Raw genomic sequence first — 21,983 nt, forward strand, 5'->3', positions numbered from 1 at the left:
ATTATGCAAAATTCATATTGGAAAGTTGAAGAAAAATTAATTTCCTGTGTTCATGATACGATTTACTCCACAAAAATGAACACGTTTAGATACCGAAAAATTGCCTCGCAGGCTGTAGCACTATAGTAGAATAGAGACCTCTGGATATTGTTTCATCATATAGACCTTTTCCTCAGTTGGATTTGCCACTAAATTTTCACTTCTTTTTTTTTTATTCAATTCTCAGTAGACTCAAAGTCCCAATAAAAGTAATTTATTTCACATGTGCTATTTTTCATTTTGCTGAGAAAAAACCTCTAACTTGACCCTTTCTTGAAATGAAAATATTATTTTTAGGGCAGTACAAATATTTTTTCTTTTTATTTGAGAACCAGGTGACTCCAAAAAAGAGGAGAAGGAAAAAAAAGGGTTATGGAAAAATGCATTTCTTTGTCAGTGCTTCATTTAGGATGTGGTCATGCCCCAGGAGCCTGGAGGTTGACGTTATGATGTGCTTGAGCTCAGGGACCCAATTTTATCTACGTATAAACCTTCCTCCTGCTTCTCCTGAAGTTTGCTCTTTTGGTTTGCGTAGAAAAAATTTTGCAAGAACTCTCCCGAGTAAGGTCATTTGAGTCTGGCCACAGCTATTTACAAGTTTGGGTTTTGACTGAAGTGAGTAATTGAATCACGTTGAGCCTCTGAAGTTTGCCTTTTATTTATATATTTCCCCCAATTGTGTGTCTCGTTCTGCCATTGGCTGCTGTCCCTGCAGCCTACCCGAGGGCTCTGCAGTTACATAAGGCTCTGTCTGCTGGGAGCCTATATAAAGCCTTTTTGCATGCCAGCAAGAGACAGAATTTTGTCAGGATCCAAGAACCACTGCTTTAGTTCGCATGAGCAGGAAGATTTGCTTGAAGATATTCTGAAACTCGAACACAGGCTGGTTTGTTTGCCAGCCAGTGCTTCACAGCTGTCAACCTGAGTCGCAAGTGGCAGCTACTGTGAGTAGCTTCTGTGCATTATGAAGAATTTTTCATTTCCTGTGCAGGATAACACACATCAGACCGAGAGTCCTCCTCCTTACAGATTCCTGAGTTTGACAAATCAGTCAGATCCTATTGGAAGACCAGAAAGAGATGAGCAATTAGCTCAAGTAGAGATTGCTGTACTGGGGGTCATATTTCTGACAGCGTCTGTGGGCAATTTCATTCTCATACTGGTGCTGTGGCGAAGAAGAAAGAAGCTGTCTAGGATGTATGTGTTCATGCTTCACCTCAGCATTGCTGACTTAGTGGTAGCCTTTTTCCAAGTGCTGCCTCAACTCATATGGGATATTACAGATGTTTTCATAGGGCCAGATTTCTTGTGCAGAATTATCAAGTATCTACAATTGCTGGGCATGTTTGCCTCTACTTATATGATAGTGGTCATGACAGTGGACAGATATCAAGCTGTTTGCTACCCTATGGTCACTTTTCAAAAGAAGAGAGCTCTCTGGAACATCCCCATTTGCACCAGCTGGTCCATAGCACTGATTCTTAGCCTACCACAGGTATTTATCTTTTCTAAGACTGAAATATCTCCAGGTGTCTTTGAATGTTGGGGTGAATTTATTCAGCCTTGGGGCCCAAGGGCATATGTGACTTGGATTTTTGTAGTTATATTCTTCATTCCCTCAGCAATCCTTATCGCATGCCAGGTCAAGATTTGCAAAATAATCAGAAGAAACATAAATGTGAAAAAACAGAATGAATGTGAAGCAACAAATCAGAATCAAGTCCTGCCATCCCGAGCAAGCAGTGTGAACTGTATTTCAAAGGCTATGATCAAGACAGTAAAAATGACAGTGGTGACAGTTGTTGCATATGTTTTCTGCTGGTCCCCTTTCTTCATTGCGCAGCTGTGGTCCGTGTGGTTCCCCAGCATCCTGACCGAAGGTAAGATGCTCTCTCTCCCTCCTCAGACACAGCTGCAGAGCAGGCTAGCACACTGCTGCCGAGTGCTTTATGCTTGCATTTTGCTTTTGTGTAAAGGTTACGTGTGGTCATTTGAGGAGGATTAAAAAGAAATACCTGGATTGATTATCTGCTGTGTTTAATTAGGTACAGGAAACTTCCTGTGTTATGTGGTCAAAACATCATGTGTCTATTTTGTGTGTGTGCCTTGAGGGATTAACAATTTAAAGATTCATGAACAGCATGGTGACAAGTATAATTTGCTTCAGCAAAGCCTCAGATTTTTAGAGGTTTTAGATATAGCAGCAGTATTTCTTGAGGTGAAAAGAAACAATTGACTATTCAAAGTAATAAAATTATTTCTTATTTACTGTGTGGAACAGTGATGTTATAAGACATCTGATTTTTTTTTCTTAATATTGAAATCATATTCATGAAATCTCTGTAGTACACTATGAAATAACCAAAAGTTGTCAACCAGCTGCTTATAAAGAAAAAAAGCAAGCCTGAGAGTTATCAAACACCATGCTGTAAACAAGAATAGTCTTGTCAAATTTATGCTATTGCCTGCTTGTTAGACAAGGTAGACAGACTCTATATGTGACTTTAAATTCACCTATTCTAAATAAAGACATAAAAAAAAAGGAAAAAATATAGTAGTCCTGCCGGATTATAAGCAGTAGTTTCTGAACTTTTTTTTAAGAATTCTTCCTGTCAGTGTGAATTTGAGTCTTATTTTACATACATTTATGTCAAAATAGGTATATGTACTTGTTTGTTTGACAGCTTAGAAATCGCTTTTAAAATTAATACAACTACATAAGAAAGAACTGCATGAAACTGTTTAACTCTGAATGCATACAATATAGTGTGTTTTATAGCTTCAGCAACTGAAAATTGCATTGAAATGGCAATTTCCTACTATTAGATTAGCTTTAATATATGAATAGATGCAGCAGACTGTAAAATGTGACTTATTCGTAAGAGTGTTTTATTTAGTCTCTTATTCCTTTAACTGTTTTGTTCTAGGTTCGGCATTCACCATTATAATGCTCCTTGGCAATCTGAATAGTTGTGCCAACCCATGGATTTACATGTATTTCTGTGGCCAGATTCCATATTGCACAAATAAGCAGCTGGAGAATACCTCGGCTCAAGAGGAATCGGTGTTCACGGGGAGCATTCACCTCGTAGACAGAGACCCTGAGGAAAACAGTACTTCTGCATAAATGCTGAGAGCTTTTTGTTGTTTTGTTGCATTCCCTCTGTTCAAAAGACACTAATATTTTACCACCATCCCTTATTTTGTGGATAAGGAAGCTGAAAAATTGGTTTTTGTTGTAAAAATAGATTTCTCTGCAGTTCTGTAGCGTATACAGGAAGTTTCTGTGTTGTGCAAGCCTGACAGTACTTCAATCACCACTGTCTTATCAGAATGAATTCCTGTAAGACTGACAAAGATACATCAAAGTATCTTAGATGTTTTGTGTCCCAAAGTACTTCCCCATCTGTGATTTTGGATTTCTAAGTGGTAAAATTGTATTACTACCTGGTCCAGCAAATTGAAACACAATTGAAAAGGAACCTGATGTAATTAAACTTGAATATGTTTTCAGAGTGAACCATGAATTGTTCATCATTCTGGTGTGATTGGGGTGCAGTGGCAAATCTTGAGAAGGCAGCACCAAGTCAGAAAAAGCTTTTGTCAGCTCTTACTAGCACTTTGTTGAAGTTAACTCTTTATATACATTTATAAAATGCCAAGCAGCTTAATATAATTTTTAAAAAAATAAAATGTGCTTGTGACATTGAACCCTTGCTTCAGTTTAAAGTTCCATTGTGGATCACAGGTGTCAGCAGCATAGCAGCAGTTCAGGTTTTTTCACTTCACACCATGGGATTTGATTTTCCATGCATTTCCTGATGTGAAAGCAGTTAACTGGACAGCTACGCACACCCCATACACACACATATATACATACTCTAAATAAAAGTGGGTGCTAAGGGTGTACACTTCCATTTGGCATTCATTTGTTCTAGCATGGAATTTATAGGCAGAGAAACAATTATTATTCTATTCCTTAGTACCCCGTTAGGTTCAAATTCAAATATTTCCCTTTGCTGTAAAAATAAATCTGCATATTTTTATCTCAAATGCCATTGGGTTGCTGTTTTGTGGGTGTTATATGCAGGTAGCTATTTATTTCCTTCCAGTGTCTGCAATCTAATCAGAGGAAAATGGAAGGAATATCAGCAAGGCTCCTTCAAGTGAGAATGGATCTGCATTCCTAGGGACCTTTTGTGGCACTTACATCTGGTGACATGTAATCTGTCTACATTGTACTGTGTTTCATCACATTTCAGTTTTCTGAGGGCTAGCAGTCTCAAATGTCAGTAGAAAAGCTATACAATTGTGGGGTTTTAATAGTCTTTATATTGTAGTCAAAGAAATATTGATTTAAACTAAATACTGATCACATTGTGAGAAATTCTGCTGTAGAGTGAATAGTTACACATCAAGTTAATTTATGCTGATATGACTGCATATTCTATGATTTCTATTCTCTGTATAGTTAGACCAGATAAGGACAAGAACCAAATATTGCTATTCTTTATAATGGGAAAAGCTTGTGCCCCAGCCCAGCTGAGAAGAACAGGTCTCTGGCTGTTAGGAAGAGGAAGAAGGTGGGTAAAGGTAGATAGATATCGGGATAGACTGGTATTAGAGCCAGACAGGAATGGGAAATTTGTAAATTTATCCATCAGTGTTCTTGGAAGTTGTAGTTTGAGCATTTTGTGCCCTTGTTTTACTCTATGTTTTGAGTCTTCTTCTGAACTATACGTTTTTCAATTCACTGTGCTTAGATTTCCAACAGGTACTACAGTATCTCATTAAAAGAGAGGGTTGACTTTAGCACAACTGTAGTCTGGCCAAGGTGTTTAATCTATATGTGGGAGAATCACTACCTCAAATGTATGAGTCCCCAGGGGCACTGTGGAAGCCCATAAAAGTAAAAAAAAAAAAACCAGTTATCAGATGAATCTAGGCTTTCTCATCAGAGCCTAGATTCTGTTTTCTCACACAAATAAATTCTGAGTAGAAAAATACCTAGTGTTCCCAGTCTTGAAATGAATTACTATGTTGTTGATGCTGGCACTGTGATACACTTTCTGGTTATCTGGGTGGAGATTTTTTTTACTTTCCATGGTTTTGTTACTACTTGGGAAAGGCACAGTTCATTAAAAGGAATTAAATTCTTGCTTAAAAATTAGTAGTTTATATTTTGCAGTACAGATAAGAAGAACCAAAGACAATGTAATCTATCAACTCTGTAAAGATTTACTACAGAAAAATGAAACTACAAAAACAACTTAGTAGAATGAAAAGAAAATCCCAACGTGTTTTGCATTCTTAACAGTATATTTTGATAATTCTTTTATTCTGCAGAATTGCTTCTGTATTTTCATAGCCAGTCCTGGGTCACATTCTTATAAATGGTGAATACTGAAGTGTTGCATGACAGTCTTTTTAATCTTGCATTGAAATAATGCTGAGAAGTTTTAAAGATGGTGCCAAACTACTATTCTGACAACTTCACTTTGATAATTTAGTTCTGACAAGAAAAGTCAGCTATCGAGTGGAATAATCCTCTCTTGTGTCTGCGTTGTCGGGGGAAGACTGGCAGAGTGATGCGGAGACACAAGTTGGAATGGCAGCGTTTATTCTGTGAGGCAAACAGGGCTGTGTTCTCTGGCTGTCAAACACAGGAGCAGGACAAGACTGTCCTCAAGAAGTTGTGAATGTTAGCTACTTTTGGCTTAAGGGTGTCATGAACTGACAAAGGCAGAGCAGGATGACCCAGCTAATCAGTTCTTTTAGGCAAATTCAGTTTGGGTTGGATTCCTTGGAGTAGAAAAAAAAAAGAAAGAAGGTTATTTTCTGACTTCATAAGGTACACATTTGGGTCTGAATGCCTTGGCTATCTACAGGAAACATCCATGATTATGAAACAGATTGTTCATACAGCAGCAAAACAGGATTACAAACAGTTCAAATGAGAATTGTGTTACTTGTGGTAATGCAACCACAAATAATTTATTCTCTACCAAGGATCTATTCATGATGATCCATAGCTGATTCATATAGATTTGAATTCAAAGGATATCATGCTGTTATAAAATCAGAAATCAAAACTGATGTAACCTATCCTACCAGATCAAAACTCTGACTGCCATTCCAAATCATACCTCTTCAGCCCTACATGTGTCAGCAGCAGGTCCCTCTCTGCTCTCCTGGTCCCAGGTAGAATTTCATGATCTGCATCATATTTCCCAAACTTTAGCCACCTTAATCTCTTGTTTAGGTAGCCAAGGCTGTCTTCACTTATTTCTTGGAAACAAAAGGAGAAGCTGGGTCTTTTCCCTGGGCTTATATGATGCTCCTGTTATTGCCACTGGAGGACTTTCTGAATGTCATCTCATTAAGGGGGCAGATTCTGGGTATTTTTACAAGCCCTCCACAAAATTTTTATTAATTTGCACTTCACTCTTTAGGAGAAAAACAAGGAATAGACTTTGAATGAAACTAAGTAGCCATACCTATTCCCTCATTCTTCCTATTTTGCTGATGCAGAAGACCAAAGCATACTCTTTCTGCCCATAGGGTGTAGCAAATAATTTAACTAAGTTATATCATCCACCTCTGTAATGAATTTTGGGGGCAATGAAGCTCTAAGAAAAAGGCTTCTTGCCTTTCTGTCCAAATGCTGTCCTAGACAACAAACCTATTAAAGCTCTTTTGTATTCATCAGGAGCTTTCTTATATCATGGCTCACACTTAGAACGATCTTCAGAATTTTGGATTTGTGTTTCTTGCATCAATTTCAGTATACCAAAAGTTGTTGGAATTGTGTGTTGTCTAGATTTTAGCTACAAATCTTCTGAATTATGAGTAAACAATGGAGGAATCAGTAGGTCCTTGCAGAGGAAACATTACATTGTCATATGGGGAAGAAATTAAAAAAAATGCCAAACAAGAACATTTGAATTTGAAGACCTCTGGAAATTATGGCTGGGGAGGTGGATATAACTAGAAAGACATCTCCTTACATGCCAGTGACTACTTTTCAAGGAAATTGATGTAGTAACAAATACTAAGACCCAAGAAAGATGTGATATTCTTATCATTGCTATCATTTCCATCATCGTGATCATCACTATCATCACTATTTTTAAAATTAAATCATCATATAGCCTACAATAAGTTTTAAAAGAAAATAAATTTAGGACAGTGTGACATATGTAGACCAGTTATGAAGCTGAAATATGAGAACCATGATTTCAATCACAAATGTAACTTTTATATATGATGCTGCTATTTTATTTACCTAAGAGGATAAATATATATTTTCTTTAGTTCTAATATTATTGCTGTGCATTGAATTCCATGAAACTATCTTAAGATGAATTTTGGTACAAAATGTTAAAGATTTGTTTCATGTCTACACATTTACTTGAATATTAAACCAAAATTTTTTGCTTTAAGATACTATTCTTGTATTCCTTAGCTTATTCATGAGTTTAGTTATTATCTGTATCACCACCTTTGAAGAGGTACTAGGAGTAAATTATCTGCTAGCTATCACAGTGCATTGGAAATGTCTGCCCATGTCTCTAAATGAGTTAATAGACGTCTGGCCTCAAATGATTTAATGCTGAGTAGCTCCAGCTTTTGACTTACTAATGGGAAAAATTGTACTTTGTCATGGAGAATAGAAGCCTTCTGGATAACATAGTCATTATGTGAATACACTGTTTATTGATACATTTAATACAAATTACAGTCTGCTGGGAATGTAATTCATATTCCTGATCCTTTCTTGACAAGACTCATATTCTGAGATGGTATGTGTTTAACTGTAACTATCTGTTGCCAAAAATTATGTGAGAAAAACCTCAGAAAAAAAGTTCTTATTTTTTAGCTCAGTAACTGTGAGTACCAAATCTTGAAGTTCAATGCATTTGTTGTGAACGATGAGGTTAAAGGCATTATTCTAGCATTTGGGCTTATTTTGTTTGCATTCACACAAAGAGTTAATACTAGATTGTACGACCCTTACATGTAGATTGTAGCAAAGCAATGATACAGCAAGTCAAATGCTTAGAGCTCTGGACTCATAGACTCATAGAATCATTAAGGTTGGAAACAACCACCAAGATCATCAAGTTCAAACATTAATCCAGCACCACCATATTCCCCAGTAAACCATATTCCCAGTTGCCACATCCACATGCCCTTTAAATCCTTCCAGGGGTGGTGATTCCACCAATTCTGTTCGCAGCCTCTTCCAATGCCTGACAACTCTTCCAGTGAAAAAGCTTTTTTCTAATATCTAATCTAAGCCTCCCCTGACACAGCTTGAGGCCAGTAAGTCTGGTCCTGTCTCTTGTTACCTCAGAAAAGAGTCTGATCTCTACCTCAGTCCTCCTTGAATGTTAGCATGCATGTGCATAATACACTAGGTTAATGCCACGAACCTGCCATAGGACTGCTCTGCAGCTGCTCCTGTGGAGCATGGATGAAGCGTGCCCAGCATGTTTTAGGAAATTTATCTCCCAAATGCTCCCCAAGCAGGAGTAAGATGGCCCTAAGAGTGCACATGCACTAACGTTGCACACTGTAAGGGTGAAGTACTCTGTGCTTGTATTGCGAACAGTGGTGGTGACAGATAATTGGAACTGGACCATTTGTATTATTAACAAGGCTGTCTGCCCATGGAAATATGAACACAAACAGGCAAAGTGATCAAGGAGCATCTCAGATGATGTCCATACCGAAGGCATTAGCACGGGCATATCCATAACTACTTCCTGTGCTTTTTCTGTGTCATGAAAATGACATGTATCATGTCATTGAGTATCCAGCTGGACATGGACACACTAAAATGAGGAATTAGTGTGTGCAAGTTGACTTCATAGTGGACAAGTCCTGGTGGGGTGCCACTGCCTATTTCAGGAGTCCAGAGGGCAGAGGTGCTCTGTGGTCCAGCACTCTCCCCAACTTCACCTCTTCTTTAGTTCGTGAAGATAAAAGGAAGACACAGCACACAGTTGCATCTCTGCAATTTCTAAACATATAGATGTGCAAATATCTTCATCTTTTGACTCCTTTCACTGCAACGTCACCTTAGTCTGATACTTCTGGCATTGCTCCCAAATGATTCTGCAAGAGAAGGGCATTATAGACAGAGGTTTTGTTCTGCTAAGAATGAAACAGTTAAGCTCATCATCTTCTCGCAGTTTAAGCAGTGACTGTATGCCATGAAGAGCTGAATTTTGTATTATTTACCTGAGGGACACTATAAAAATTAGATTTTCAGTCACTGAAATTGAAAGAAACCAAACTGACTGAATAGCTGATTTATTTATTAATTCAGTAGCTTCATGTTTTCCTTTAATAATGATTCTTTTCTGTAAATTAAAGCAGATGAGAGGAATATCATAAATGTAAAATTAGTCTAATCCTATTGGATTTTAAGCTGTGCCAAGGCTGCAAGATAGAATTAAATCATTGACAGAAGACAAAGAAATAACTTGAGACTTTGATATTTCAAATAAATACAGTGTTTTATGCACACTATCTGTAAAATAACCGGAGGCACAAAAGAACTATCAATAGAAAGCTATAGAATTCTGTTTCATAAATCAATTTATAAGGTAAATCCATAATTTCACAATAAAAATATCCATTCCAGTGGATGTTAAAATTTAATCTTGTGATTTGATACAAACTGCATCTTGTAATATTCTGGATTTTTTTTTTTTTTCTGTACTGTGCTCCAAAGATATTTTCTCTCCCTTCAGGTTAAGAAATCAATTACAAGTTTATGAATACATTTTTGTCCTGGAGGGAAATGTAGAGTTGTTTCAGACAGAAGTCTCAGAACTCACTTGCATTCAAATTATTCACGAACCTTTTGCATCTGTAAGGGAAAGGAATTGTGCAAACAGTATTGTTTTTCTAGAAGTTTCAACATTTCTGTAACACTGAATGTTATGAAAATATATTGTTAGTATGCTAAGTAGCTAGAAAGTGTCATAATGTGGTAGTGTATAAATATCCCTTACCTTCATAGTTAATATTTTTTCACTGTATAATTTCACATTTCCATCAATTATAATTCACCTTGTAATAATAAAAATAGAAAAATTAAATAGAAATAATTCTGAAAAGTCTTATTTGAAAATTGTTGTAAGTGTTTAGAAGAGTTTTCATTTGTGAGAAAAATATTTAGACTTCACTCTTTGGTGAACTGACCCTGTCTGATCACGAGGTGCCCACCAAAAGTCACTCTCCTCTGTTGGACAAGGGAGGGAAAATAGAATGAAAGGCTCGTGGGTAAGGATAAAGACAAGGAGAGATCACTCACCATTTACTGTCACAGGGAAAACAGACTCCAATTGGGGAATTAATTTAGTGTGTTGCCAGTCATAATCAGGGTAATGAGAAAAAACCCAAATCCTAAACCCCACCCTTTTCCCTCCATCCTTTCTTTATTCCCAGGCTCCACTTCACACCCAGATTCTCTCCCTCGTCCCTTCAAGTAGGACGGGAGGAGGGAAATGGGGGCTGTGGTCAGTTCATCACACGTTGTCTCTTCTGCTCTCTCCTCCTCGGGAGGAGGACTCTTCACAGATGTTGCCCTGCTCCAGCATGCCTGGTGTTCCCTGCCACAGGAGACAGTCCTTCATGAAGTTCTCCAGTCCAAGTCCTTCCCCTGAGCTGCAGTTTTCACAAAATGCTGCAGCAAAGATCCCTTCCAAAGAATCAGTCCTTCAGGAACAGACTGCTGCAGTGTGGGTCCTTTACAGGGTCACAAGTCCTGACAGCAAACCTGCTCATCCCCAGATATGCTGCACACTGTGAAAGATCATCCACAGATGAATGTGCTTAATGTATTTCATGTAATGAACATGATAAATCAGAAAAATGTCTTGATTAAAAAAAAATTATCAAATCCAAGGTTTGAAACTGAGTGCATATGCACATTTAGACATAGAAACAAGCAAATCCTCCATTTAGCAAAATAGCAAGGAGAAATTGCCATTCAGGAGAAGGTACTTAAAAAGCTTTTTCTTGTCTTAGGCTATTTAAGACTAGACCACTTACTACAAGAATAAAAATACAGTAAAGTGCAAACATCGTGATTGCTCAATCATACAACATCCCTATAAACAAAAGTTTGTCTCATTTGTCGGTATTAAAGCATGGTTTGGCAAATGGGTGCATCATGTGGAAATCTGTGGTTTCCTTTGTGGTCTCTGGGGAAAATAGGACTATTTGTCCCTGAGTAGGCTTTAAAACAATATTGTCAAGTACTTCAATGTGTCACATGCAGAACGATGTTTAGGAGCCAGTTTCATGCTATGCAACGTTAGCACACCAAATCCACGTGTGCTGGCAGTTGTTGGATTGCTGTGTAATGGAGTGGCACATTTGCAGCCTGCCTCGATACCAAGTAAATCCATTTAAGGCAGCAGATTGTAGACAGAAGGCAGTCACTAACCAAGCTTTTTGCAGCACATATGCTACAGAACAGCAAATTATAAGAGAGATGAAAATATAGGTTTGAGGGTCAGTGAACAATGCCAATTTGTATGACACAATTGCAAAAGCATTTGTGCCAATTTTTTCCTACGCTCATGAGAACATCTACAGATTACATAATAACTATTAAAGGTTGCAGCTTGCTCCTTGGAAGAACAGTTTGAAATTTAAGCTGTTTATATGACTTTTTTTTTTTATGCCTGTGGTTTGAAGTTGATTCTGCTTGAACAACTGGTGCCTCTTTTTTCCTAAGTCTTCAGATTTTTTTTCTGACATTTCACAGTGTTCTGTTAAAAATTAAAGTTTCAATGATTAAATCATAATGTCAGAGCCACTGCGTATCTAGTGTATGTCAAAAGCCTGCCACCTTTTGGGTTTCCTACTCTTTCTGGATGGAAACATTAGGATTCAATGTAATGCAAAGGTTTGAAAGAACCCTTGTAAATTGTCCTCAGGAGCTGCTCAGGTCCCTGGCATGCTCTACATAATGTCAGGAGAAAGAGGTGATATATATGTTAATCTTCTGCAAGGGATACGTGGCCAAATAAGTAGATTTCTGGTCCACATTAATGTGTTTTTCAGATAGGGAGAGACTGTTATATACACCACTTACTCTTTTCATTGTCCCCTTATTGTATGTACATTATGAAAAAGGAAGTTTAAAACAGTCTTTTAAATATGATTATATTGAGTGCTCTATAAACAGATAAACCATTCCTTCCACATGATATTCACCACATTTTTAAGACTAAATACCACACTAGCAGGTGGCCAAAGATAGAAATTATGGACCCTTTTCAGTCAGACAGTAATCTGAAAGTGTGAATATTTTCCTAACATAGTTTGTTTGATTTTCACTCTATGCATTAGCTATTGAACACAGAGGCTTCCAGCTGTCCTGTCCCTCAGCAGTTTCAGCCCAGATACCAAACCATGACTCACAAATAACATTACCAAAAATTAATGTTAGCAAGTAAATGAGAGTGCATGTTTTCTGCCTTCATCAGCTACCCACAGCTCTGTATCTTCAAGTGACAATGCAATATACAATATGTATTTTAGATACCCACAGTGGTGTAGTTAAAGAAAGAGGCCAAGATATGTGTCTTTTTTAGAAATGACAGCTTTGAAGTGTAAATCTTTAAAAGTACAACTTGTTTATTGAAAAACAGAGGTTAATTTACAGATAAAATTTTAAATGCAAATCAGTTATAATATGTTCTTAGAGGCGCTTTTGTTTGCCTTCCTGAATATGAAAGCAAACTGAAATGGATAAGAAAAAACAAAATGAGACAGGGGGAAAGGAGTAAGAGACTTTAAAGTATTCTTTAAATAAAAATGTGAATACAATAATAATGGCGAATAAACAGAAATGGGCCCAAGGATACCAGTGAATGCACTTGAAGTTCAGCTTAGCTTCATAGCTTCAAGTACAATCTTTCATGTAAATCTTGTTATTTATTTATACCTATCGTAAAAGCAGGTTGGGGGCTTATTCTGAGAAACATCATGTGTCAAAAACATTAGTTCTTCTATAAAGTGTTCTTAAATGGGAGCTACTAAGTTTTAAGAGTGTGAAGCTAGTAAGGTTGTCTCAGATCTAGTTTTAATACCCTAACAAGCCAGCCTATATCAAAGGAACTGAGTGTTAAGTAGAAGTGCCAATATATCATCTCTGTTTACACTAAGCATGCAATACTTGTCTTATGGAACGACAACTAAATGAGCAGAGGCTTCTCAAACCAGTAAGTATCCAATTACACATTGAAGGCTTTTCTCTGATCTTTGTTTGAAGAAAGTGAATTGTGCTTCACGCCTCAGTTTGTGAATGTGCTAGATTTTTTTGGTAGCAATGCAGTAGATGGCTAGTGATATTAATCCCAGTTCCACCACCAAGGAGAGATAAAGATGGAAAGAAGTAGTGGTGGAAATCAGAAGTCAGCTCAGGCACTAGCCGGTGTGGAGGCAGAGGTCCAAACAAGACCAGCAGCAGGACTGAATATTTGCTGTGGATTTGTGGTCAAGCACAAGATTACTTAAGGAAAATGGGCAGGTTTGAGTAGGCATCAGAGCAGCTGCATTCCTTTCTCCATATTAGGTTATTCCTCAGATTTGAGATATGGATTACTTTTAACTTTCCTTTAATATTGTCAGAGAAATGTGTATGAGGTATTGACTTTTTCAAATATTTGTAGGTGTCAAAGGAATTTAGAGGAGTTCCTGGAAATCCCTCATTTGACACTCTATGAGAAGTTTGGTATGGATTTTGTTGGCTGGCTTTGTCTGAGACAAATCAGTTGGAAAATTTGGTTCAAGTTGAGTGAAAAGCTTCAACTAAAGAAGTATAAGAAAAAAATGGTGCTATGTCAAAATGATCCGTTTTCATTGAAAGACTATCAATTTATGAAAAAATAAATAAGGATTCACCTGAAAAATTAAACAGCGTGATTAGTCAATTTCATTTTCAATAAATTGGAAGAGTCTTTCTATTTTGAATTGATCTCATTATTTTCAATGTCCTATTTTAAAAAATATGCTTTAGCTACTCTTTGAGAAAATAATTGGCCCAATGTGTCATCAAATACAAAAGAACTGTGTATGAACAGATTTCAAAATGATCTGGGATCAGTGTCTGGGTAGTCACACACCAAACTCATACCAGTTATTGAAAAGACTGCAAATGAGTGGGTGCTCTGCAAATATAGATAGCATCATATCCCCTCTAGAACTATAGGTCTGTGTCAGTTTTTGTTCCTCCTTTATACTGTTACAGCCCCTTGAGCTTCCAAAGGATATTTCTGCTAACTATACTGTCCTTCTGAAAAGCCACTAAAACCTGCATTGTGTGAAAAAGAATTATGAGTTAAAACTTCTTGGACTTCAAATGCAAATGAGCAACAAGTTAATAACCAGGCAATTGCTAAGTCATTATGAGTTAAAACTTCTTGGACTTCAAATGCAAATGAGCAAGAAGTTAATAACCAGGCAATTGCTAAGTCACAAATCTCTTATGGAAGAATAATAAAAAAAGCCTCTGGACATAAATAATGCCTTCATGTTTTGAAATTTGTCATACTAAGTGGCATGCTATCTGTATGAACTGAGGATTCTGGTCATTTTTAGCACACAGATGCTTCTATTATAATAAAGAAAATGGCCTGATCTTCCTCCCACAGGAAATGCATTCACTGGGGGACAGAGTTTGATGAAAAGGCACATCACTGAGAGGTAAGTTCTACGTTGAAGCATTCAATCATCTCCTCCAGAAATTTGTTCGCCTCACACTGGACACTGCTCCTTTGTGATGAACATGCCCATCAAAAATCAAGGATTTATACTGACTTTAAATGAGAAAGTTAGTGTATCATGGAATCAGATGATTATTTAGGTTAGAAAGGACCTTTGGAAGAGATGGAGTCCAAACCCCTGCTCAGGTTCAAGTTGCTCAGAGACTTGTCCAGCAGAGTAAGCAGCAGAGATTATAAACTTTTTCTATTTTGTTTTTTAACTCAAAGCCTTGTTTTTGTAACTAGGCGAGATCTACTTCTGGAGAATTTCAGGAAGCTTATATAGTCTATTTTTCACTTATTAAAACCATAATATTTGCTTATTCTATTTCCCAAGCACACTCTAGTTATACCAATACACAAACTGTCAAGAAGCTTCCTGCTGTAATGGATTTAATCATGACTTATTCTTTACTTTTCCATTTGAACTAGAGTTACGTGAATTATTTATTAGTGTAAAGTTCTGACAATGTAGTGGAAAATTTTTTACGGATCCTTCAGCTCTATAAAGCCTTTTGTTTTGTTTTGTTCTCAGATTGCAATTTATGCTATTTCTATTTATTTCTGGATTTTGTTAGCAAGGATTTTACAGGATGGGATGATTGGTCTGGATGCATTCTCAGAGCTATTTCATCACTACTGCTGGCCTGCTACTTCCGTACTGCTGGATTGGAAGTTTAGTGAATAAAGTGAAAACATTCAACTCTTTGTGCCTCATGGCCTGAATATGGCCCAAAAAATTTCATGTTGCTTAGTATGTGTTTTGGAAGCCAATATCTAATTTAGACCACAGCTCTGCTCTTGAGTTTGGGAGTTCTTGATTTTGGCTCCAGTCTTCAGTTCAGATATGAAACCAGACACATCTGACTGAGGCAAGGGATAAGTATGCTGCACTCTCCTCACCCTTCCTACCTCTGCACTGGTGTCCTTGTAGCCACAAATAAGACAAATGACCACGCTGCCCTCCAGCACCTTTTTTACATGGATGGCTGGAGAATCAGTCTGGTGAGGGTGCAAGAGGTGGCACAGGAGTCCTAGCTGGGAGGTTTCGTATGCAGTTAGGGGCACGACGGAGGGAAGGAGCAGGAGACAATCTTGAATCTTTGGAGATCATCTCCAGAGAAATCACCTATCTGTTAACTATTTAGGCAGGAAAGGAAGGTTAGCTGACTAATATAATAATCTAAAGCTGCCCTGTATTACTTTTCTGCTACACACACAGAGGGATATAATTCTTTGAAATGGTGTCTCAAAATTGCCCAAAATCACAGCAAGATGGGTAAGGGATTAGTAGGCATGATACCTTGAGGGATCCACATAAACCCTGAGTGACAAAACTTAACACAGTTTTGTGTTGATGATAAAAGTGAACTTTTTGCCTGGGTAAGATTAAATGTTCAGTGAGAAAAGATATGACAGGAGAGAGAGACAGAACATTTATTTTCTGTTACAGGGGCAGACAGCCTTAGAAGTGGACTCATTTATCACTGATTGACAAGTAGGCTAAATTTTTACAAATGGAGGAGTGATACTGAGATGGCTATATCTTTTTGACAACCAAGTGACAGATAATTTCTTGTCCTTGTCTTTTTTTCTTTGTGATAGAATTGTGAACAAAGGAGCTATGATAAATATTTTAAACCTTTATTTCATTTAAACATCAAAAATTAATGGGATTGGTGATTTATACAGAATCATAGTCATTTTATGTTACAAAGTATCTTCAAGGTCATCCAGTCCAACCTCTAACCTACCGCTTCCAAGTCCACCCAGTCATGTTCCTCCCATTCAGTCAGCCACGGTTTATTCAGGAAAATGAGGCTGCCTCTGCTACTTATTTTCCTTTGTTACTTCCACCCACAGTTTCTTCAATTTATTAAAGTCAACCTAGTTACAGTCAGATTCTGTTGTCTGTCTTTGTTTTTTGACTGCCTTTTACCATATTCTTGCCTTCATTACAATTCTTAGCCTGAGTCTTAGATCATAAGTTCAAAACATCTCCAGAGAGGTCTTCTATCTTTCAGGTATCTTTTCACAGTCTATCTTCTTTCCTTTAATCTAAGCACACACCACAAAGATGCTTACTCCATTTCACTGTCAGTGTTATTTGAAATCTTCACTGGGATTTTTGTGGAAATGGATGTGGGTCATGCTCCAAGCAGTAATGCCTTGGATAGATTGTAGGCTTGACTGAAAGAGTGAAACTGGGAGATTGGATAACCAAAAAGGCAAACTTCTTAGTGATTTCAAGTCTATTTTGTGCATGTCTGCTTTAAGTCTCCTATCTATGCACAGGTGTCTGAGGAACAGAGGCTGAGTGGGTACAGCTTTGGCATTCAAAAAGTCAGAGAAGAGCCCAGGGATAATGGGTAACTGTGGATTCTGGAGCCTGCCTGTACCTGCAGTTTGGACAATAGTCATACCCAACAAAGAGTGAATTTCCCAGGGATGGTTTGCTCTGAAATTGTGTGGAAATTTTGCCTGTGGTGTCCTAAAAATCTAAAACAGCTGACAATGACATTTAGAAAATTGAGTCAGTAGAGCAAGCTGAATTGTTCACAAGGCCCATGTCTGGATAAGTACGCAAGGATAAACTGTTCAGCCCGTATATTACCCAAAACATATACACTCTCCTGTAAATGGATTATGTGATATTCTACAGAGCAGTACAAATAAATCCAACTCAGGCAGAGATATGCTGAGCAGGCTGCTTGTTGAAAGTCAGAGAGTGCACAGACAGATACAGACACAGGCACATATGTATATGCTACTTCAAATGCTTATTAAAAAATTGATACATTAAATTTCAAGGAGGCTTTTTGGAATCCTATCAGGGTAGGGTTTACAGAGGTTTTTTTTATGTTTTTAAACTCATCTTCTATTTAAATGGATGGGAACTAAACATCCACAACCCTTAAGAAGTTAAAAATTAATAAATCGGTAGTCACTTGGTGCCTCAGTTTCCTGGGCCTCTAAACTCTCACAGCTAATTTGAAACTATCTCATGTAGAATGACATCCATGTTGATTTGCTCTAGAATCATCCTGGAGCTATGGATAGATTGACCAGCCTACAGTTCCCCAAATCCTCTTTCTTGCCAGGTTTTTTGAAGATATGTGTGGCATTTGCCTATTTCTGGTCATCAGTCTGCTAATTATTTATCTCAATCAGGAATTTAGGCATTTCTTGTTTAGGCAAGCTGGTTTTCTACTCTGTCTACCTATTTTCTTGCAAACAGGATGAATTGCACTTACACATCATGGAAATTATTCTTGACATCAACCAGCCTCCCTGGGCACTTTTGCCTGTGAGAAAAGCCTCCCAGGACAACCATTTTGACACTTCCCTGAACAAGCATAACTCCACTAATCCTGAAGTCCAGGGTCACAGTTTTTAGAATAATTTAGGTTGGAACAGCCTCCATGTCCTGGGGTGACTTTATGATACTGGTATCCCCAATCGTCTGGTTTATGTTATATATTAAGTTCTGCACCTTTAAGACTGGCTCTGAGAGCAAGAGAGGGGGAAGAAGAAGCCGCAGTTTGTGTTAAAGAAAAACATCACTCCCACACATCCCGCTCCTGGACTGTGGTGTCTGCAGCACGGACAGACAGCGGGACAGAGCTTCTCTCTGGTTTTTAGTTAGTTTCAGCTAGCTGAGGCAGAGGAGTTCCCTGGACCTTTGTTTTTCCCTTTTTTCCTGGATCTGTGCAAGCCTGCTCTGGACTGAACACCCAGCCAAACCCCGGGAGCTCACGCCTGTGGCCCACCGGGGCCTGGGCCTCGGCACTTTCCAGCGCTGGAGGGACTGATAAGAACCTGAGCGAGCCAAGCTACACCACATAAAAAGGACTTTTTCTTCCTAGATTTGCCATCCCATCGAACAGCAAGAGGTTTTATTATTTAATATTATTCAATTTCTGTTAAATAAACGGCTTTTTCCACTTCTCTCCAAGGAAATTTTATTCCTTTCCCAGACCAGTTGGGGGGGAGGGGTCATTTGAATTGTTTTCTTCCCTGGGGAAACCCCCATTTGGAGTTTTTCTCCCAAATTTGCCCTAAACTAGGACACTCCATAATTTAGGTGGTCTTGTCCAACACCCAGGGTGGGTCCAACCCATCTTGGGTTGCTCAGGACCAAGGACAGAGGTTCCACAAAGTACCTGACCCTTCACTCCAGTCTTTGACCATCTTCAGAGTTAAAAATATTTCTGTCTGCCTACTCAGAATTTGCCTTATTTTAACTTGTGAATCTTGCCTATCACTGAACACCTTCAGGAAGAGTCTGGCTTCATCTTCCCTATACCCTTGCACTAGTTACTCTGTTAGCATTCTCACTTGCTTCAGGACACGCTGTGGTTCTGAAGCCCAAATCTGCCCTTGACTGCCATATCCCCAAACAGTTATTCTTTGGTTTTGAGTAGCATATCCATAGGAGCACCTCCCATATGTGAAAAAATCTTCCTCAAAACATTCCATAAATGTCTCTGTTGCATGGGTGATGAATGAAAGAAAAAGTTAATTTCTTATGTTTAACTGGAAACTAAATTACTAAAGCTTGACTAAATTTCTATCTTGGCCAAAGCAATGAACACCCTAAAAATTCACTGTTTATTAGCCTGTGGCACTGACAAGAGCAGCATAGGTATGATATATAACTTTTCAGAATTTAAATAGAAAGTGCAACTACAGTTATATTCTGAAAATGTTTCCTGTCTTATAGCTGTTGATGTGGAGAACACTAAAGTCTATTTGAATTGAGTATCCCTATTAGAATAATTTCATTAGATATCATAGAGAATAAAAGTAAGAAACCATACAAACTGATCTTTTTTATACCCTGAGAGTTTATCTCAAAAGGGCAGAAAAGCCTGCTTGTATAATTCCAGTTTTTCAGTCAGTCATTTAAACCAATAACTATAGTTTCATTTCTGACTACCATTATTATTATTAGGCTGTTGTGCAGAATTTAAAATAATTATGAATACCACCTACTGATGGTTTTAAGTGCTGCAGATTGTTGTAGATGATTTGCTGTTTAGTGGTTGATTAGGATTAGGAAATCAGATAAAATGCAAGGCTTTGTCTCTTCACAAAGGAATATGCATCATTGTGGATTTATCTTGCTTCCTCAATAGTCTTTAGTGAGACCATGCATGAGATCTCTCCCTGAAATTTCTGCAGGAAAACAGTGGAGTAAAATTTATTACTCCATATTTTATTACTTAATCATTTCCCACTAGAACACAGTGGGAAACACATGGCAAAACTATATTTGGATATATTTAGCCAAGAGATTTATGACTTATAGGAAATTCCAAATAGTACACAATGTGACCATGTCTTCCTCAGCAACACAGGCTACTTTGGGCAGTTCTGATTGGCATTCAGATCTTTGCACTCGCCACTGCTGAACTCAGAATTTTAGTTCTTATGCTATTACACTTTAAGGCCTAAGTTCAGATAATCTGAAATAACATCAAAGGCTTACGTGTAAAAACATCTGTCCATCTTTGTGTGCTGTAGCATAAGTAGTGTGCTGTATGTTTTATAGATAATTTTTTTTACATAAAGTACTTTGAAAACTCAAGCAACTCAAACCAGGCTTGAAAATTAGTGTCTATCTTTCATCTTGTTCTCCTTGTGCCTCAGCTCCACATCTCTAAAGGAGGGCTCATAACACCCACTATCTCTACAGGATGCTGTGAAAATGCAATTACACATATACAATGCTCAGATACTGGAAGGACAAATACTAGAGAAAGTCTATGAAGAATTCCCATGTTCATTGCAAAATTTGATTAGTGTGTAGCACCTCAAGCTTTAAGCTGCTCATCAAACAGTAAGCTTTTGAACTCTGTTTGTCTATGTGCCAAATGACACAGAGATCTCAGAAAAAAATAGCAGCAATCATACATTAAATTTAATCCTTGTTATAGGCACAGGAAAGATACAGACTTCTACATTGTCTACCAGTATGTGTCTCATGGTGTGCATTATGTTTATGCAGATTACCTAGTCCATTTAACCATTTAATTTTGAAGCCCTAAAAATCTTGTAGTCTAGTGTTCATGTCTGTGAACATATGTGTTTAGTGGAATACAATTTTGGTCATTATATGTAAGTGACTATATGCAGATGAGATATTCCTTTTCAGTTTTGCAGTTTGTGTTGAGATTATTTGCATCACTACCTAGCCAAATGTGGCATAGTCTCCAAAAGAATATATTCAGTCTGATGATTTTCTGGCTCTACTAATGTTTGTTTTGTTTTATTTTTCTAATATTTTCTGTTATCAACTATGGATCTGTCATTTACATTTAGTTCAGTTATTATTGTTCTAGCAAAGATTTCATAGGGTGTTTCTATCTCACTAGGTTCAAAAATTGCTGAAACATAACTGTTGAGATATTAGTTATTGTAACCTCTTTTGGAGATATTCTTTCTGATCAAATATGGTCAATTCCAAGACTGAGTAGGTATTTTTCCATGGTACAAGAGGATTTATCAATAAAGTATTCATTGATACTGACAGGATGCATTTACCTACCTGAATGTGTCTACTCTTATTTGAAAATGTCCTTATAGGTGGGGGAAATGAAATTAAATGAAGGCAATTGGAACTTAGGATCTGTAACAAAGAGACCAAATTCATCTCTGTTTTGGTGTATTTCACCCTGAAAAGATGTATATATCTTTTCACAATCACCCCTGTCAAGGATGGATCAGTATTTTTTCGGTTTATGACTTTGCATCTGCCAAAATCTAAGATGTTACTTTGCCTCTGTCACTGTGCCTTTAGTACAATAATTTATCCATCTGGGTGCAATTGCTCGGGACCTTGGAAATGCAAAGTGGTATTGTATTTTTTTTTCCCAAGTATTTTAGATGTTTCAGGAAAAAGCATGTTTTTCTGTCATTCTTAGTTTGTTTCCAGGGTGAAAAGCCCATGCATGACTTGTGCCTTTTTATTGTTAAGACATGTTTAAATGGAAATTAAAAGTTTATATAGGAAAAATTAGAGCCTTTTAGAAACATAGAAATTAATTCTTCATGAATTATTAAAGAACCCCTGGGACGGAAGTGTAGCTACATGTTTGCATGGAGGAAGTAACCCCTTCTTCAGCTTTTGTGTCAGCTGCTTTTCTGAGT

General features: G+C 37.5%; 1 protein-coding gene across 2 annotated transcripts; it reads left to right on the top strand.

Annotated features, from left to right (window-relative positions):
* The first annotated feature begins 857 nt into the window (after window positions 1-857).
* On the top strand, window positions 858-3,983 carry LOC131591869 (arg8-vasotocin receptor-like). 2 transcript variants are annotated; one of them, XM_058862976.1, is made up of 3 exons: window positions 858-1,534; window positions 1,682-1,919; window positions 2,967-3,983. In XM_058862976.1, the coding sequence occupies exons 1-3, from the start codon at window positions 1,004-1,006 to the stop codon at window positions 3,164-3,166; spliced, it is 969 nt and encodes a 322-aa protein (XP_058718959.1). In that variant the 5' UTR covers window positions 858-1,003; the 3' UTR covers window positions 3,167-3,983. The 2 variants fall into 2 exon arrangements, with proteins under 2 accessions (XP_058718959.1, XP_058718958.1); XM_058862975.1 differs by having other exon boundaries at window positions 858-1,919.
* The last annotated feature ends 18,000 nt before the right edge of the window (window positions 3,984-21,983 follow it).

The sequence above is a fragment of the Poecile atricapillus genome, chromosome W, assembly GCF_030490865.1.
Source record: "Poecile atricapillus isolate bPoeAtr1 chromosome W, bPoeAtr1.hap1, whole genome shotgun sequence".
Taxonomy (NCBI): domain Eukaryota; kingdom Metazoa; phylum Chordata; class Aves; order Passeriformes; family Paridae; genus Poecile; species Poecile atricapillus.